Source organism: Callithrix jacchus, chromosome 8 (assembly GCF_049354715.1).
Source record: "Callithrix jacchus isolate 240 chromosome 8, calJac240_pri, whole genome shotgun sequence".
NCBI lineage: Eukaryota > Metazoa > Chordata > Mammalia > Primates > Cebidae > Callithrix > Callithrix jacchus.
The window spans coordinates 130,746,906-130,766,424 of record NC_133509.1 but is presented as its reverse complement, the minus strand read 5'-3'; the positions used below and the strand labels follow the sequence as shown (position 1 = coordinate 130,766,424).

The 19,519-nt window shown below is 43.3% G+C and overlaps 1 protein-coding gene and 1 long non-coding RNA gene across 3 annotated transcripts in view; one reads left to right on the top strand and one right to left on the bottom strand.

The window, feature by feature from the left end:
- The window catches only part of LOC144577469 (uncharacterized), a 551,905-nt gene that overhangs the window by 176,815 nt on the left and 355,571 nt on the right, over positions 1 to 19,519 (top strand). The window lies entirely within an intron of this gene.
- TUNAR (transmembrane neural differentiation associated intracellular calcium regulator) overlaps positions 14,764 to 19,519 on the bottom strand; it is a 49,740-nt gene continuing 44,984 nt past the window's right edge. For both annotated transcript variants that reach the window (XM_054240324.2, XM_035262236.3), the window contains one exon: positions 14,764 to 17,598. In XM_054240324.2, the coding sequence (XP_054096299.1) occupies positions 17,413 to 17,559 (147 nt within the window). In that variant the 5' untranslated portion in view covers positions 17,560 to 17,598 and the 3' untranslated portion in view covers positions 14,764 to 17,412. The remainder of the gene's footprint in view (positions 17,599 to 19,519) is intronic.

Below are 19,519 nucleotides of genomic sequence, written 5' to 3'. Positions count from 1 at the left end.
AGCAGTTTGCTAACCTCTCTGAGCCTCAGTATTCTCCTCTGTAACATGTTATGTCATAAGGTTTTGCAAATATTACTGAGTATACAATAAACTCCAGCTATGGTGATGGTAATGATGATAATGATGATTATGTTGGCATCTCACAGCTTTGCCATTCAAAGGACTCTGATACTCTTCCTAACCTTTTGTTCTAATTGTCCCAGCCAAGATAAGGTGACTAACACTAAACCATTCAACTCTGGCCACATGACAGTTTACTCCGATTGACTCATTCATGAGTCAATCGAAAATAAGCGGGGAATAGCACAGAGGTGGGATTTGAAAGATGGCAGCTTCTGCTAGAATCACATCATATTAGAGAAGAGCACCGCACAGAAGAAGGAGATCCTGCTTTTGCAAACCAAAGTGTGGGTGTCCACTAATAGGTACAGCAGTAGATTCACCATGAGGACTAACAGGACCTCTCACTGAACAGGACTTCATAAAACACCAGGCAGGGCTCTGGCAATGTGCTCACAGGGTCATATGTTATGAAGTACAGTATTTTAACCACTGCTGGCTAATGCTACTATCTCTTTCCAATCTGGTTTCCCCTCCATCACATATTCCTTCGTGTCTGGTGACACTAAGGTGTGTTTGAGCATATTTAGCATCTGACTAAAGGAATTATCAAGTTAGGAACAGATTTGTTTTGAGTTTTATGAAATAAATTGATTTCTTTCACAGTTACTTTCACATATAGTTAAGCTATTGCAAGCTGGAAGAGCTTCCAGGAAAACTGCCACTCACTGAACTGATTCAGCTACATCATGACCAAAGGTGAAAAGAGGCCAGAGACGAATTCTTAATATGAACATTATCTATGGTACCCGGCACCAGAATTGTGTGGTTAATGGAGGAGAAACAAGGTTTGAAATATATAAGAAGGAAGCTTGTCTGGAAAATTTCTGATTCTTTCAAGCTTCCAGAGTCTCATAGTTGGATGGTTTTAAATGTGACAATTTGGACTTTTCTTTAAAAAGATGAGGTTAACGAGAAAGACTGCACCTTATACAACTGTTCAAGCCACATACTATGAAATCTGAGAAGCTACAAGATGCAAAAACTTTATTCAAGGTGTTGGCGTGTAGCGGCGGTTTAAATCTGCACTTCCCTGATAGCTAATGATGTTTTCAAAAGATTGTTAGTTATTTGTATGTCTTCCTCTGTGAAATGTCTGTTCAAGTCTTTTGTTCATTTTAACAATTGGATTGTCTTTGTTTTTATTATTGAGTTATTTACAATCTTTATGTATTCTGACTCAAGTTCTTTGTCAGATAATGACTATTTATTTTCTGATAGTATCTTTTGAGGAGTGGATATTCTGAATTTAATGAAGTCTAATGTATTAACTTATTGTTTTATAATGAGTGTTTTCTGTCTCTAGTCTGCCCAAGGTTGGGTAGATATTTCCTGTGTTTTCTAACAGAAGCTTTATGTTTAGCTTTTACCTTGGTCTTTGACATATCTCAAATTAATTATACACATGGTATGAGTGAAGGGTTTAGATTCATTTTTTTTCCAATAGAGATGCTTAATGAGAACTATTTGCTGAAAAAACTCATTTTCCCATTAAATTGCATGGGTACCATCATCAAAATTAATTGGCCTATTAGTTATGGGCTTATTTTTGGCTTTCCTATTTTGTTCCATTGATCTCTTTGTTTCTCTTCAAACCAGTGCCACAACATCTTGTTCACTGTCGTTTTAAAGTGAGTCTTGAAATTAAGTGCTATAAATTCTCCCACTTTATTCTTTAAAAAAACTGGTTGGCTATTATACAACCTTTGAATTTCAATATATATTTCGGAATCAGCTTCTCAGTTACAACTCAAAAAACAGCTGAGATTTTGCTGCGATTGTACTGAATGCATAGACCAAAGTTAGGGAAAACTGAAATCTTAATATTAAGCCTTTTGATCCATGAACATGTAATAATATCCATTTATTTAGATCTTTTTAAATGTTTCTTGAGCCAGGCGTGATGGTTTACACCCGTAATCCCAGTACTTTGGGAGGCTGGAGCAGGAGGATCAGTTGAGACCAGGAGTTTGAGACCAGCCTTGGGCAACATAGCAAGACTCCCTCTCTACCAAAAAAAAAAAAAAAAAATCAGCTCGGTGTGGTGGTAAATGTCTGTAATCCTAGCTACTCAGAGGCTGAGGAGAGAGGTTCCCTTCAGCCCGGAGTTCAAGGCTGCAGTGAGCTATTGTCATGCCACTGCACTCCAGTCTGAGTGACAGAGTACAATCTTGACTCTAAAAATCAATCAATCAATCAGTTGGTCACTCAGTCAATCAGTGTTTCTTAGCAAAAGTCTATAGCTTTCATTCACAAGTCCTGGACATATTTTTTAAAATTTATTCTTAATCGCTTCATATTTTTTGCATTGATATTTTGCTTCCAATTTGTGGGGGGAAAGCATTTAGTTTTTCACCATTACATATAATTGGAGTTATAGTTTTTCTTTTTACATATGATTTAGCATGCTGAGAAAATTCTCTATATTTCTAGTTTGCCAAGAGTTTTTAAAAATCATGAATGAATGTTAATTTTTTCAAATGCTTTTTCTGCATCTACTGAAATGATCTTATGCTTTTCTCTCTTTTTTCTATTAATATAATAAGCTACATTGATTTTTAATTGTTAAACTAATCTTGTATTTCTGGGATAGGCCTCATTTTTTTCTTTATTTATGGAAAACTGTAATTTGCAAATTTTAAAAGGACTCTTACATCTATAAAAATGTCTGTATTTGATTTTGGAATGAGGCCAATGTTGGCCTCATATAATGAGTTGGGAAATGTTCCCAACTACTTATTGTCTGAAAGTGTTTGAATAGCTTTGGTATTATTTATTCCTTATATGTTTGACAGAATTCAGAGAATCTATCCAGGCCAGCATTTTATTATGGGGGAGGTTTTAAATATCAAATTAAATTATTTTAATAGATATAAGGCTATTTAGGTTTTCTGTTTCTCCTTGAGTGAAGTTTGATAGCTTGTGTCTTTGCAAAATTTATTTCATCAAATTATCAAATTTATTAGCAATAATTGTACTATGCCTACATAATCATCTTAATGTCTATCGGTGCATAATGATGTCTCTTCTTTTACTTCTAACATTGGTAGAAAGCATCTTCTCCCTTTTTTGATAAGTCTTAGGTAGCTATTTATAACTTCTGTGCATCCTTCCTTAGAACCAGCTTTTAGATCACTGACTTTCCTGGTTTTCTGTTTTCTATTCCATTGACTCTGTTCTTACCTTTATTATCTCCTTCTGTCTACGTTTTAACTTGCTCTTCTTTTTATAGCTTCTTAATTTGGAAGTTTAGATTATATGAGAGCTTAGATTTGTTTATAGGTGCATACTTTATGTTTCCTGATGCAAATGACAATTTTACTTTTACTATAATTTTTCATTTTTTCACTTCTAGTATGTAAAATAAAATTTATTTTTAGGCCAGGTGTGGTGGCTTATGCCTGTAATCCTAGAGCTTTGGGAGACTGAGGCAGGCAGACTGCCTGAGCTTTGGAGTTGGAGATCAGCCTGGGCAACATGGCAAAACCCCATCTCTACTAAAAATACAAAAAAATAACCAGACGTGGTGGAGCATACCTGTAATCCCAACTACTGGGGAGGCTGAGGCAGAGGAATTGTTTAAACCTGGGTGGTGGAGTTTGCAGTAAGCTGAAATCGTGCCACTTCACTCCAGCCTGGTTGACAGAGTGAGACTCTGTCTCAAAAACAAAATTAGTTTTGTATGTTGATTTAGATTTCACAATCTTGGTAAATTCACTTATAAGATCTAGTAGTTATTGGGTAGATTCCTTAGGGTTTTTGTACACAAATATTGTCCATGAATGAAGCCAGTTTTACTTTTTCTTGTCCAACCTTTATAATTTTTATTTATTTTTCTTTCCTTATTGCACTGGCTGGAACCTCCAGTACAATACTAAATAGAAGTAGTGACAGCAGATGTACTTGTATTAATACATTTCTAATATTTTACCATTAAATAGTATATTGGCTTTTAGTTTTTCTTCAATGTCCTATTAGGTTGAGGAAGTTATTTTTGTCTCTATTTTGATAAAATAGAAATAATTTTTTAATGCCTCTTTTGAATTGAGTATTTTCATAGTGTTTTATTACAATTCATTTATTGGATTTTTATTTATATCTATTTTTAGAATTTTTTGTGGTTCCTCTAGGGATGATAACCACATTTTCAATTTATCACAGATTTCCATTTGTTAATATTATGATGCCCTTTCACACGGACCATAGGAAGTGTTCTTCCATTCAACCTTGCACTTCTTTACGCAGTCTTCATACATTTTATTTCTACGTGTGTTCTAAATCTCTCATTATATTGTTATTCAAGTTGATATAAATATCCCCATTTTATTTTGAAGAGATTAAGAAGGAAACGATGTTTTTATACTTACCACATTACTACTATTTCTGGAGATCTTCATTCTTTCATGCAGGTCAGTTTCCATCTGGTATAATTTTCCTTCAGCCTGAAGACTTTCTGTAACAGTGTTTTGTTTCTGTTCATACAGTTCTTCTAGTGACAACTTTCTCATCTTTGGATTTATTTTTATGTCTTGATTTTATCTTCATTTTGATGGATATTTTTGTTTGGCATATAATTCATTTTACGTTGCCATTTTTTTTTCTTTTGGCATTTAAAAAATTTCATTCATTGTCTTTCATCTTTTATTCTTTATTAAAAGTTTGTGGTATTTTTTATCACTGCTTCTTTGTGTGACTGTTTTCCCCATCCCTACCCCTAGTGGCATTTTTTTTTTGAGTCAGAGCCTCACTCTGTGCCCAGGCTGGAGTGCAGTGGCATGATTTTGGTTCACTGCAACCTCCACCTCTTGGGTTAAGTGATTCTCCTGTCTCAGCTTTCCGAGTAGCTGGGACTACAGGCACATGCCACCACACCTGGCTAATTTTTTTGTTTTTTGGTAGTGATGGGGTTTCACCATGATGGCCAGGATAGTCTCAATCTCCTGATCTTGTGATCCACCCACCTTGGCCTTCCCAAGTGCTGGGATTACAGGTGTGAGCCACCTCACCCAGCCCCTCATTGCTTTTAAGATTTTCTTTTTAATAACTGGCTTTTAGCAATTTGATTATGATGAATCTTGCTGTGGTTTTCTTGGGATTTGTTAAGTTTCTTGGTTCTCTGAGTTGAACATTTTTATAAAATGTGAAATATTTTTTGCTGTTCTTCTAAAAGAACGTTTCTGCGGCAATCTTTCTCTCTTGTCCTATGGCTCCAATACATTAGACTGCCTGATGTGTCTCATGGGTCAGCAAGACTCTGTTCATTATTTCTAAGCCATTTTTCTCTTTAAACTTCAGTTCGCACAGTTTCTATTGCTCTGTTTTCAAGTCTAGTGACATTTTTTGTATGTAGTATCCAAACTGCCATTAACTCCAGCCAGTGAATTTTTATTTTTATTTTAGATATTGTCTTTTTTGGTTTTAAAATGTCCACCTTGTCTTTTTACATAACATTCACTTCTCTATGAGAATGTCCTCATCTGTTTATTCCTTAAGTCCATCTTTTCCTTTATTCCTAAAATACATTTTAACTGCTTTGAAGTCTTTTCCTGCTACTTACAAAGTCCCTGTTATCTCTGGGTCTGTTTTCTTTTTTGTGTCATACTTCTTTTATTGCATATTTGAAATTGTGGATGCCATGTTGTTGAGAGTCTGGATTTTATTGTCTTTCTTTATAGAATATTGTATTTTGTTTTATTTGGCAATTAATTTACTTGCAGACTAGCATGATTTGTTTTTATAGGCTGTGTTAATCTTTGTTTGGGAGTTAGAGTAGTCTTGATTCTATGGCATGACTTTCAGAGGGCCTCAAATGCATGGTGCATTTAGCAAAGCCTCTCTACTCTGGATAATTGGAACTCCTATGTGTCCTGGCACTGTTTGATATCCAGAATCTCTGTTCAGCTCACAGACTCTCCCAGCAGCTATTCTCTGCCAGGTCTCAGGGAGTCTGGATCAGCCTTCTAACACACAACATATTATATAGCAATAAACTTAAGGGAACTCCTCTGAGGTTTCTGGAGATCTTTCCCTGGGAAGTTTGTCTTTCTCAAACTCTACACTGCAGATCCCAGGCACCCTAGCAGCCCCAAACTCTGGTTTCTGCCTCATCAGCTCGGTGACACTGCTGTACTCTGCCTGGGCTCTTCCTTCCTATACTGTGACCCAGACCATGCCTCTAGGTAGAATGCCAGGGTCATCTTAGGGCCATCTCATTCCCTCTGTCAGAGATCAAAATCCTGTGCTTCCTGTTGCATAATGATGCTGAAAGCAGCTGCTTTATATATTTTGTCTAGTTTCTAGTTGTTTATGGCAAGACAGCTAATCTGGTATCAGTTACTCATGGTCCAAAGGAGAAGTCCCTTCAGAGTTTTAAAATAGGTAATTTGTTGTGGGTTTTTAAAAATTATTTAAAAGTTCCCTTTAGCATCTAATTTTTCATTTGTGATTTTGCATTCTTTTTCTTAAGGAGGAATCCCAAATAGTAGACCCACAAAACCGAATATGCCTCTTCTAAGATTATGTTCTTGAATGAAAATGAAAGTTCATTGTACAAACATAACAAAAACTTCCACAGAAATCAGTGAGGAGGAATGGGGTGCTGCTAGGTTTAGGACAATTCAAATGGGAAGTGTCTGGAATGGAAGCTTCTCTGTGTCATGGTGTATCCACCTCTCTCTGCTTGTGTCAGCTAGTGCTGAAAACAACCAGAGAATCCCAGTGGTATATAACATGTCGCATTCACACATCTTTGGGTTTACAAGGGTGGCTCTATGCAGGCTGCAGGTGTGTGGGCTTCCTGGACAGACTTGGATCCTTGTTGTACTAGTCAGGGTTCTCTAGAGGAACAGAATTAAAATAGGGAAGTTTATTAAGGAGTATTGACTCACGTAATCACAAGGTGAGGTCCCACAATAGGCCGTCTGCAAGCTGAGGAGCAAGGAAGCCAGTCCGAGTCCCAAAGCTGAAGAACTTGGAGTCCAGCACGGGAGAAAGATGTAGGCCAGAAGACTAAACCAGTCTAGTCTTTCCTCGTTCTTCTACCTGTTTTCATTCTGGCTGCTCTGGCAGCTGGTATAGATGAATGCCCACCCAGACCGAGGGTGGGTTTGCCTTTCCCAGTCCACTAACTCAAATGCTAATCTTATTTGGCAACACCCTCACAGACACACCCAGGAGCAATACTTTGCACCCTTCAACCCAATCAAGTTGACACTCAATGTTAACCATCACACTGGTGTGTCATTTTCAGACTCAGGTTGTGGTGGCAGTAGACACCCAGAATATATTCTCTCATGATGATGTCCGAAGCTGAAGAGGGAAAAATCCAAATGTAAAAGCACATGCCAAGCTCCGCTTGCATCACGTCCACTAACGTTCCTTTAGCCAAAGCAAGCTATGCAGGCAAACCTGAAGCACACAGCTGGGAAACTAAACTTCTCCATTCTTAAGCCATGGGACATGAGGAAAGGGAGAACATATGACATTTCTTCATCTATATATAATATATAACTCTTATAGCATCTATATATAATATATAGTGCTTTTCTACTATATCACCCATATATAACACATAACTCTTAGAGTTATAATTACACCAATTAGAATAAATCATTCGATCTACCACACTGTCCATGTTTTCTGCTCTTGTTCTGGTCACCTTACTCAAGCCTTTAGGCATGCATAGTCCCTTAGAGTTTCCCGTCCCTCTGTATGTCATGGAAGCTCTCAATATATTCATTCTTCTGACCTATATTTTTACTAGCATCTCCTATTTCTATCTCTTGGAAACTGGATTGGCTCAGCCCATCCTTTTAAGCCAAGCTATATATATACATCAAGGGTCCTTGGACTGTCCATGGAAAGGTCAATGCTTGGGTCAGGCATCCATCCTTGGACCAAAATAGGGGCTGTCCTTGAGCAAACAAGACTCTGGTACTGTTTTCCTGCAGAGTGCTTCCTGATGGCAAGACAGCCACCACTAGAGAGGGAGTTGGGCGTGGATGACATCATGACTACTGAATGAATCATAAGAACGTCTGCAGCAGTATTTGCCTCAAAGAGTCTTGCACCTGGCAGGAGGCATGAGAGGTGGCTGGAGCTGGCAGAGGTTGGGAAATTAGTAATGGAGGATATTGCAAAAGAAGGAGTGTAGGCTGGGTGCGGTGGCTCAAGCCTGTAATCCCAGCACTTTGGGAGGCCGAGGCAGATGGATCACGAGGTCAACAGATCAAGACCATCCTGGTCAACATGGTGAAACCCTGTCTCTACTAAAAATACAAAAAAATAGCTGGGCATGGTGGCACATGCCTGTAATCCCAGCTACTCAGGAGGCTGAGGCAGGAGAATTGCCTGAACCCAGGAGGCGGAGGTTGCGGTAAGCCGAGATCGCGCCATTGCACTCCAGCCTGGGTCACAAGAGCGAAACTCCGTCTCAAAAAAAAAAAAAAAAGAAGGAGTGTACTGGTCTCTTCTGGGAAGACTGGGGAAAGATAATAGATAGGAACTAAGTGGTATTTAAAATATCTACTCACTTGTATGGCGTGGGCACCAGCTAGTGAAAACAAGCTACTAACTTATCAGAACAGGTGTCGGCCATGACACCCAGTACATCTATACTGGCTCCTACCAGCTGAAGACCAGCTCTGGAAGAAGGAAAGGAAACAGTAGGGAGGATCTAGGATAAGACCCCCCAAACCTTGTTGTACCTACATTTTTGGAGGCACAATTGAATAAAATGAAGTATTTTTACTGCAAGGAGCAACAATTAGTCTAGTGTGTTTTTATCCGTCTCTGGAGATTCTATTTAGATATCATTGCGTCCTCTAAGCAAAAAAATGCTCTGACAATTCATTTGTCTTAAATCCACACAGCTAGTAAGTAGTAGAACCATTAAGCTCCATACAGTTTTCAGTGAGAGCTCACTTCACAAGAGGGGTCTAGAGTGACACGCTGGTGGTTAGAGGTGGTTACTAAGGTTAATCTTGAAGAAGCTGAATGGAGCCTGTTACTCCTATGTCTTTGGGAAATAATGATAATAACTTTCATTCAGCAAGCACCTTGCATGTGCCAAGGACCATGCTACATGCTGGGCATGCACAATCCACAAATCCTTACCAAGCCCTTGCCAGGGGGCATCCCATTTTGTAGATAATGAAGCTGAGGCCCAGAGAAATGATAAACCTCAGAAATTTAGATGTCATCTACTGGCACAGAGACCCAGAACCCTATAGTGACTTCTTTCAGCAGCTGTGACTAGTTATGCCTCTGCGAACGTAAGGAGGCAGAGTAGGAGACGTGAGCACCGGCCGGGGAGCACAGGGATGCGGCTAACTCCTGACTGCGACTGGTGCGAGGTGTCCTGGCTCATCCACGCCACAAAAATTCTTCTGAGGACCCCCTGGAACAAAGAGGTTAAGCCATCTGTCTACACAGAGGGCTCTGAAATTGTAACACACACACCTTTGCCTTGTGAATAAATATTTGTTTGTATAGAAGACAGCGCTCAAATCTCAAATCACTGAGGAAGAGACCATTGTGCTTACATTTCAGTATGTAGCTACTTCCAAGTTCCTAATATTTAGTTTTCCAATCGCATACACAGGCCTTCGCCACCATCCCAGGTGAAACTGTGCTTAATTTTGACAATAAAAGGATTTTGAAACATTGCTGCATCTGAATCTTGTATCTTTATCATTTTTAGTGAATAAATTTAAATACACATATCTATCTAAATATATCTATCTCTATAAATTCTTTCGTCTCTGCTATGTATTTACTTTTTATCTATCATCTGTATGTAATTTCTAATTTCTGTGATTAACTGCTAGCAGAAGCACACATTTCTCAGCTCCCCAAATGACATTATATAAAGACGGAATCCAGACAACACTGAGAGACCAGAATTATTAAACTCACAACAAGAAAATGAAGGCTCAGGAACACTGAAGGTGTGATTCAAGATCAATAGTCAATACGTGGCAGTGCTGGGACTTGAACATAGGTTTCCTACTTCTGAATACCAGTTCCATTTCTGGATAACTTCCTGGCTCTCAGAAAAAAAGGGGGATGGTCCTTGAGGAGTGAGGATTGGCTTTCTGCACACACTTATTGCTTCAGTACTCACAGGCAGTGGAATGATCCATCAACTTTTCTGGTGGAAGGTGTGAGAGGTGAGAACTATTGGCGGCTTGGGTGGCCAGGCCAGAACAGCCCCTTGAAGCTGAGTTCACATTCCTCTCAACACGGAGGCAGTGTCAGAACTTCAGAACCCAAAGTTCCACAGTACAGTCTTTAGAACTAAAAACACTAAAGCAGGCTCTTTAGAAATGAAAACAAAGTTACCAAAGAAAGAACGTGGCCACAGCTGGGCGTGGTGGCTCACACCTGTAATCCAGCACTTTGGGAGGCCAAGGCGGGTGGATCACGAGGTCAGGAGTTCAAGACCAGTCTGGCCAACATAGTGAAATCCTGTCTCTACCAAAAATACAAAAAAAAAAAAAAAAAAAAAAAATAGCCAGGCATGGTGGTGGTCACCTGTAATCCCATCTACTCAGGAGGCTGAGGAAGGAGAATCACTTGTACCCAGGAGGTGGAGTTTGCAGTGAACCGAGATTACGCCATTGCACTCCAGGCTGGGCAACAGTGAGAGACTCCATCTGAAAAGAAAAGAAAGAGAAAAGAAAAGAAGAAAAGGAAAAAAGGATATGGCCAACCTCGGTCAGGCAGTGACTCCAGAGGCTACGACAACAGAGGCTTGGATGGTGAGAAGCGGGGAGAGTTACGGTAACCGCGGGCAGGACGCCGCATTGTGGCGGCTGCCTGGTTTCTGTTGCGAGAATTATGAATCATTTCAAAAACTGACTGAGGGGCTCGGCAAGCTAACCACGCATCCACTCCAGTAGAAGTTACCGCTGTTCATTCTGGCATGCGCAGGCTTGTGAGGAAGCGCCTGAAGTCAACCTTCCCTGGCTCGAGGTCTCGGCGATGAAATGTCCTGTCTGCTTTGATTTGTGGCCGGCCCACACGGATGGGTCAGTCAATCTGTGCCTTTGGCCTTTCATGCTAGAAACAACCCCTTCCTGGTTAAGAGAAAGATGAGATAAGGGAGACATTAAGTGTCGGCTTTAAATCTTGCCGGAATTAAGGCTGACTCACCTCTCTGTGTTTGTTCTAACTTTGATTCCTTTAGTCCCAGTGAGACAGATCCTAGTTAAAAGTGCTGTCCTCTTATTTTTGATTAACTGCAATGCTTAGGGCTATTCAGCTACGACGCCCCTGCTTCCTGCTCTTGGCTGGGAGGTGGGATGTTGCCAGTGCCCCAATAGGATGTTGAGACGTGCTGTCTTCTTGGTAGTTAGGGGTGGATGACAGAGTTGGATGCCCGGGCTTTGAAGCTGAGCTATGTACCTGGTGGGCTGCTGCGTCAGGGAGGGAAGGATGATGACCTTTTATTACTTTCCCATGGGGACATGCAACTGTGACTCTTACCTCATTCTGGAAAAGTTTCCCCATGACTCCCTAAGGAAATGGAGAAAGTAAACAAGCACACCTCTTAAAGTCTTTTAAGAGAAAATTGACAGTTACAGAATCTTGTTTCTTGTGGCAACATGTAGCAACATCTTCTGGGAAAAGTATCCACAGTTTTATGTAACATGTTTATGAACAACAGAAAATATTGACAGTCTGTTCATCCCATCTGCTTCCCATGACAGGGAGAAATCATCACACAGCAGTGCCAGAGGGTCTCCCAGTCCACACGGGCATCTTTCTGGAGGTGTCCTGTTATAGGGGTCCTGCCTTTAGGGAGGTAGAGGCCACAAGTCTCCTAGGGGAGCTCTTTTAGAAGAGAAATCAGGGGTTTGTCCCCTGGAACTTTCTCTTCCCAATGCGTGGCATGCTCCTAGCCAGTCTGGGCTCATGAAGTTGCTGATAGGAAAGGGCCTAAAGGGCCACTGGGATTGTTGGTGTGGAGAACAGTGAGACAGGGAAGGGAGGGCTTTCTCATGCTCTTCAGGCAGCTGGTAGGAAGGGACCCCCCGCCCCCAGCCAAGCATGGGGGTGGCCACATGTAAAGGAGAGGAAAGTGAGCTGATGCCCTGGTGCTTAGAGGAGGAGGAAGGGGAGGGAGAAAGAGGGAAGAATAAAAAGAGGGACAGAGGGAGAAGGGGAGGCAGAATGGGAGGGAGAAGAGGCAGAAAGGGAGAGAGGAAGAGGGAGAGGCAGAGAGGGACTGGGAAAGAGGGAGAGTGAGAGAGGAAGGGAAGGAGGAGAGGGAGAGGCAGAGAAGGAGGGAGGGAGAGAGGGACTGAGGGAGAGGCAGAGAGAGTGGAAGAAAGAGGGAGAGGCAGAGAGAGACAAGGAGGAGAGAGGAGACGCAGGGAGGGAGGAAGAGAGGCAGAGAAGGAAGGAAGGAGAGGGAGAAGGAGAGGCAAAGGGTTAGGGAGAAGGAGAGGCAAAGAGAGGGAGGGAGAGGAAGAGAAGAAGAGAAAGGCAGAGAGGGACAGGGAGAGATGGACAGAGGGAGAAGGAGAGGCAGAGAGAGGGATGGAGAAGAATAGAGAGGGATGGAGGAAGAGGCAGAGAGGGAGAGAGGGAGAGAGGGACAGATGGATGGAGGGAGAGGGAGACGCAGAGAAGGAGGGAGGGAGAAGGAGAAGCAGAGAGGGAGGGAGGGAGAGGCAGAGAAGGAGGGAGGGAGGGAGGGAGAGGGAGAGGCAGAGAAGGAGGGACGGAGGGAGAGGTGGAGGGAGGGAGGGAGGGAGAGAGGTATATGTCCTTGAAACTTGCTGTAAAGGACACTACCTGAGACCACTCTAGGGGATCATGGGGGAGGTAAGGGCAATGCTTGGGATGCTTTGAAGAGCAAGGCTGCATGGTTTGTAGCAAAACATTGACAATGACCTTAAGGGTCAGCAATAAGAGAACAGGGGACTTTGCGTCCGTGTGTCTAAACAACAGAGTGCCGAACAACCATCACAAGGGCTTGCCCATATAGATACATTGACATGAAAACATATCCATAATTGCCAGTGACAAAATTATTTGGGGGCCATGCTCATAGCATGAGGCCGTTTTTTATAAATTTCAATATCCAATCTATTGTTTATAGGTCAATGCCTGGACGGCCATTCAAAGATGTCATCTAGAACATCTTGTGACCCAAGTTACAGAAATGTGGAGAGCAGACCCTGGGGAGAGTAGCTGAGGAGTGTGCCCTGCCTTAGGGCAAGCAGATTTCAAAATTCAAGGAAAGTGGACTCATCAAACAGATATGCAAGCCACCTGCTCTATAAACTACACACTAAATATTAATTGTGGTTGCTTCTGGGTTGTGAGATTTGGAAATTACCTGAATTTTAAAAAGTGCTTGTATAGAATTTTTAGAATTGTAATTCTTTTTGACTGTGACTATGCGTGTGTGATTTATGAAAAGACCGGGCTGCCATGTCAACTTCTATTTCTGTGGCTGGCATGAGGCCCCTTCCTGGGCCTCCCTGCAGGCAAGGGCACCATGTAGACTGGAGGGAGTGAGGCCAGGAGGGGCCCCCAAAAATGTTTGCCCAGTGGCTCCCCGAGTGCCTTCATGAAGCAGCAGGAGCTTAGCATGACCTGAGCATGAGCTGTGGGCCAGGCCCCGCTGGCAGCTTCAGCTGATCAGGCTCCTTTAATCCTTACAAAGGTCCTCCAGGTGGGGCTGTTGTTATCCCCTCCTACAGATGAGGAAAACTGAAGCTCAGAGTTCCTCTGAGCTTGCCTGCAAGGTCACTTAGATTGAAAGAAGCAGAGATGGGACTCACGACCAGGTTTCTGGCCATAGAGCTATGTTGCCAGCAGCACACTGGCCCTCCACTGCTGAGACCTGAGCTGTCAAAGTTGCTTTCCCAGGGGAGAGGCGAAAGGCCAGTTGGATTATGATCAATACAGGGACAGCTGTATTGTGATCGAGAAGTGCCAGGGTGATGGGAATCTGTATCTTGTGAGACTGAGCTAGCCAGATGGCTCATCACACACACCACCTGGGGCAGGCAAGGTGCTGACTGCTGGTGGACGTGGGGCAAAGACCTACTTCTGCTGGGTTCTGGCTGCAATTCTGGAAAAGTCAATTTGCTTCTTTTCCTCATCGTGTAAAGTGGGGATAAACACACACATCTCGTGATTATTCTGTGCCCCACGGGATGAGTGGAAAGTGCTTGGTAGAGTACACGGCCCTGGCATTGTTTCGGGTATTGCTACTGCTGGCCAAGTCTGGGCTCGGGGCTCACTCAGATGTGGAGGATGGAGGGACACTGCCCGCCTCTCCCTTCCACGTCCCTTCGCGATGGCTTCAGATCTGGGGGAAGCTGAGTTTGCCCAGTGCGTGTTCGTGGTCTCTACTAAATTAGAAAGGAAATAAGACAGGGCACGCTGGAGCTGTGGTGCCTCCTCTCGTCTCGGAGCAGAGGACTGGAAAGGCCCTTTTCCCTCTCAATACATTTCAAATTAGTATACTTGAAAATTCACGGAGGCTTCCATAGTCCAAACAAAAGTCTCCATTTAACAGCATCACACTCAGGTTTTTTTTAAAAAAATAACACTATGTATAGGCAAAGGAATGACATTGAATCATTTCATATCCCATAATTTTGAAAGAAGAGACATCAAGTATTTTTTCCATTGCACCTTTATTGTTTATTCTGTTAACTGTTCAGAATTTTCATACAGTCTTTCTAGAATCACACAGAGCCTACTGAGTAGCTCCTTCTCCCTGACATTAATTTCTAACCAGCCTCCTCTCGTCTCTTGTCCTTAGTGTATGATATTCTGCCAGTGTCCAAAAAGTTCCCAGGGTTTTTACAGGGGAGGGAGAAGGGCGTGTGGTGGTCTTCCTGCGGCTTTCTCACCTCTCCACTTCCTCTCTTGCTCAGGAGCTTCTGGAGCCCCAAGGGTGAAGGAATCAGATACATCGGGTTTGGATCCTGACTCTACTAGTAGCGGTCTGATCTCTCAGGGACATTTCTTGATCTTTCTGAGCCCTTTATTCTTCTCTACAATGTGTGGGAAAGACTCCCTCTCTCACAGCGTTACTATGAGAATTCGATGATTCTAGGTAACTAAAGCATCTGGCACAGTGCCTGAGCACACAGTATGCCCTCTATGCACCTTAGCTTCCTTCCTTCTGGCCGGGATGAGAAGACGTCTGATAAATCGATGCCAGGGCCAGCTGCTCAGGGGCATTTGCTTTATAAAAGAGCATTTTTCCTTTAACAGAGCCCAAGAAAGGACTCTCTAATGGTGGAATTTCAGACACCATAGCATGGGTGAGGGAGAGATCTGGAGGCATAGACTATAGAAGCCTCAGGATCATTTGATCCAGCCAGGCAGACTGCTGCTGCTTCTGCCCAGGGTCAAGGCTGGTGATACAGTCTGGCTGTGCCCCCACCAAAATCTCATCTTAAATTCCCACATGTTGTAGAACGGACCCAGCGGGAGGTAACTGAATCATGGGGGCAGGTTTCCCATGCTATTCGCGTGACAGTGAATAAGTCTCACGAGATCTGATTGTTTTAAAAAGGGGAGTCTCCTTGCACACGTGTTCCCTTCTCATCTGCCACCACGTGAGACTTGCCTTTCACCTTCCACTGTGATGGTGAGGCCTCCTCAGCCACGTGGAACTGTAAGTCCAATAAACCTCTTTCTCTGGAAATTGCCGAGTCTTGGGGATGTCTTTATCAGCAGGGTGAAGATGGACTAATTCAGCTGGCAATGACAGAAGGAATACTAACCCTCTCGTTAAGGCCATGCCACTGTAGCCAGGCAAGGGCCTATTTCAGGGAGCCAGGAGAAGGGAGCTAATTTGTTTTTATTCAACCATCCCTGCCAGAGAGAAAGTAGCTTCATGTTGGTATAAACCAAGGGCTTAAAAAATGCAGCAGTCCTTTAGGGCAGTCATTAAATCCCCTCCTCATGCCCAGTAAAAGTCACTTGTCACAGGGCTATCCTCACAGCCTGAACCACCATGAGCTCTCAGCGGGGAGTTCACGTGTCATTTACACCCCACCCACTTTTGAAGAGGATCCCGGGTATCTTGTAAAGGAAGGAGTAATGCACCTAGTACTGAGCTTTCTGCCTTGTTCTTCCCAACTCTCACAGTGCACGACCACTAAAATCAAAATCTGATAAACAAATGGTCACAAGAATGAAATAATAATGCTGCCAGTAAGAAGGTGAATATTCCGTTCAAAAGTTCATCCGCAAACACAGCCACGCTCTTCTTTCTCAATGGTAGTCCTTTGCATTTCAAGCTGATCTATCACTCAGCCCTTATTCATGCATAATTCTCAGTAAAGACAATGGTGCATCTAGGTCTGCATGCCCACAATCGTTTTATATCTTGGATATAACAACAAAAAGCCACTCAATGGACAATCTTAAAACATGCGCCAACCAAAACCATGGCTGGTGGAATGGGAAAATGTCCTTCAGACCAAAGAGGCAGAGAGACAGAGAAGGAGAAGGAGAAGGAGAAGGAGAGAGAGGGGGAGGGGGGGGGAGAGAGAGAGAGAGGGAGAGAGAGAGAGAACAAGAGAGCAAAAGTAAAAGACTCAAGATGAGACAAGAGAACATCTGCAGTTGGGGGAGGGGCGTAGGCAAAGCAGATAAAATCAAGGAAAGCTCTATGGATCTCGGAGTGCCTCTCCAAGTATTTGGTTCATGCTAAAAAATAGAACACATTTATTAAAAATATATATTTATAAACCTTGATATGAACAGATACACACGTCAAGCCGATGAAAAAAGAAAAATAAGTTATCTCCCCGGTATCAAATAGACACTTTTGATGAATGGGATGCCTGCAAAGGGTTGCCCCTGTGGTTTTTCCACTAAATAGCTTATCAAGTGAAGATGAAACACTTGTCCTGGGAGACACGCATCTGAGCCATGTCCGCCCTATTCATCTTTTCAAATACGTGATATCTGTCAGCGATCTGGAATAATGAAGGTCTGCACCCATCCGCTCACCGATGGTGTCAGAGGCTGGTCTTCCAAGCATTCTTCTGGGCCCCCTGCCAAAGACGTTGAGTTCCTAGTGCTGCGAATGAGTTCTGTTGGAATCATTGTGCTTTAGTGTCTTCTGCTCCCTGCAGCAGGTTTGGTCTATTTGTGTGACCTTTTATAAAGTGTGAAGGTGCATTTGATTGGGCGGCGTGTGTGGGTCAAGCCTGCTTGTTCCTGCAGGGTTTGGCCAGTGATCCGCCAACACGCAGGACTCCTGTCTTTGGCCATCCTGAGGGCGCTGAGGATGCTCTGGACCATTCACAGCGTGGTGTATATGTAGACAAATATGATCACAATCAGGTTCAGAATGGTCCCGACGATCCCCAGCATTGCCAAGACACTCTCCTCTTTGCTCTCTCTTTCCTGACCTCCTCTGTCTTCATCATTTCCACTCGTGATTACCATCTTGGTTGTAAGTGTCTTTATCTTCCTCGCCAGGCTAACCTGTAATTGGAAAGAGATGGCACAAAAGATGGTCATTTATAAGCATCCCCTCCACGCCAGGCAGAGCTGCAGGGGGTGGTGATCCCATGCTTGCAGGGGAGACCATGGCTGGGGAATGACAAATCACACACACATCCCATCTTGGGACACCTTGCTCTTGGCCATGGGAAATGGCAGAACACGGCTCATCAGTTTAGATGAGCATCCTGACATTGGTACTGAGAGAGGATCCTAGAAGTCTCCCCGGGCACAGCCCACTTGGTTGAGCTTGTTTTCTTCCTTTCCCTTGAAGGAGAAACTGGGACAGCTGCACTGCAGTCAAACTAAAGTCTGTGCCCTCTGCCCTGCGGTGGGAATTTCACACACGCTCACATATTGTGTTACACCCAAGAAACGTGCTGTCCTGAGTATCCATGAAGTACATAGGGGGCATCACAGTCCTACCATACTAAAGCTCTGACTGTGGTATGGGTAGGGGTGGCTGAAAGCCAGGGAAGGTGATTCACTGAGACCAGGCAGGATGGTAAGGGGTCTATGCATGGTGTGCATGAGTAGTACCATGAGAAACTCTCATAATCCCTGGTAGAAATAGATATTGCTGCAATCATTCCAGAGAATTTCCTGGCATTAGCTAGAAAAGTGAAGAGACATATTCTACCACTGGGCACCTGCTCTGCCAGGTGTATACCCTAGAGAAAGCCTCACTTCTGTGCACCTGGAGACGTGAGCAGGACTGCTCCCATGAGCTTCAACCGCCATTGCAGAGAACTGGAAGTTACCCAGATATGTACCAAGGGGGGAACAGATGAACATGTGGTGGTCAGTCTCTACAGTGGAATATTATATGACAGTGAAATGAATCAATGACAGCTACATGCAACAACATGAACAGAGCCCAGCACTCAGCGGAGGGAAAAAGCACACGGCAGACAAATTTGTGCCCCAGTTTGGTTCTTAAAGGCTCAAAACAGGCAAAACAAAGTCATCTATTATTTTAGAGATGTGCTCTTTGATTTTCATAAAAAGCAACAGAATGATTAGCACAAAAATGGCTAGCACAAAACTCAGGAGAGTCGCTTCTCCAGGCAAGAGTGGAGAGGTTGCCTTTAGGGAGGGGAACGAGTGGCCTTTAGATACTAGTCATCTGCCATCTGCCAAGCTTTAAACTATTCCTTTAAACTGCAGGCATATCTTCCAGCTACTCTTTTTGTATGCATGATATATTTTGCAATAATCAAAATAACTTTTTATTTTCTAAGACAGAAAACATCGCCATCCAGGAGGCAGACTGGGCAGCCAAAGCCTTCTTTTCCACCAATGACTGATCCAAACCATATGTAAAATAGGACCAAAGTGCATGGTGGTGACAGCCTGTCCACTTGTGATGTGATGTGCACCAGGCCGTGCCCCTGGCTACACCTCCTCCATTACAGGGCTGCGCCTTCAGAGCCAGAAGGCTTTTCATGCTTCAGGGTTTGATGATGGTTAAGTTTATGTGTTAGCGCGACTGGGTCATGCATGCCCAGATAGTTGGTCATGTGATACTCTGGGTGTGCGTGTCAGGATGAGATTAACATTTGAATTAGGAGACTGAAGAAAGCGGACTGCCCTCCCAAATGTGGGTGGTCACTGGCCAATCAGCTGAAGGCCCGACTGAAACAAAAAGGCAGACATGCCCCAAAACTCCTGCCTGCCTGCCTGCCTTCAAGCTAGAACACTGGCTTTTTCCTGCCTTTGAACTAGAACTGTCAATTTTCAGGCAGCTCTTCCTGGGCCTTGACCCTGCAGACCTTCAGATGGAACCACACCACTGGCCATCCTGGGTCTCCTGCTTGCTGACTCACCCGACAGATCTCAGAGCTTGCTCATCTCCAAAATCACGAGTGAGTTCCATATAAGACATCTCTTTATATGCACCTAT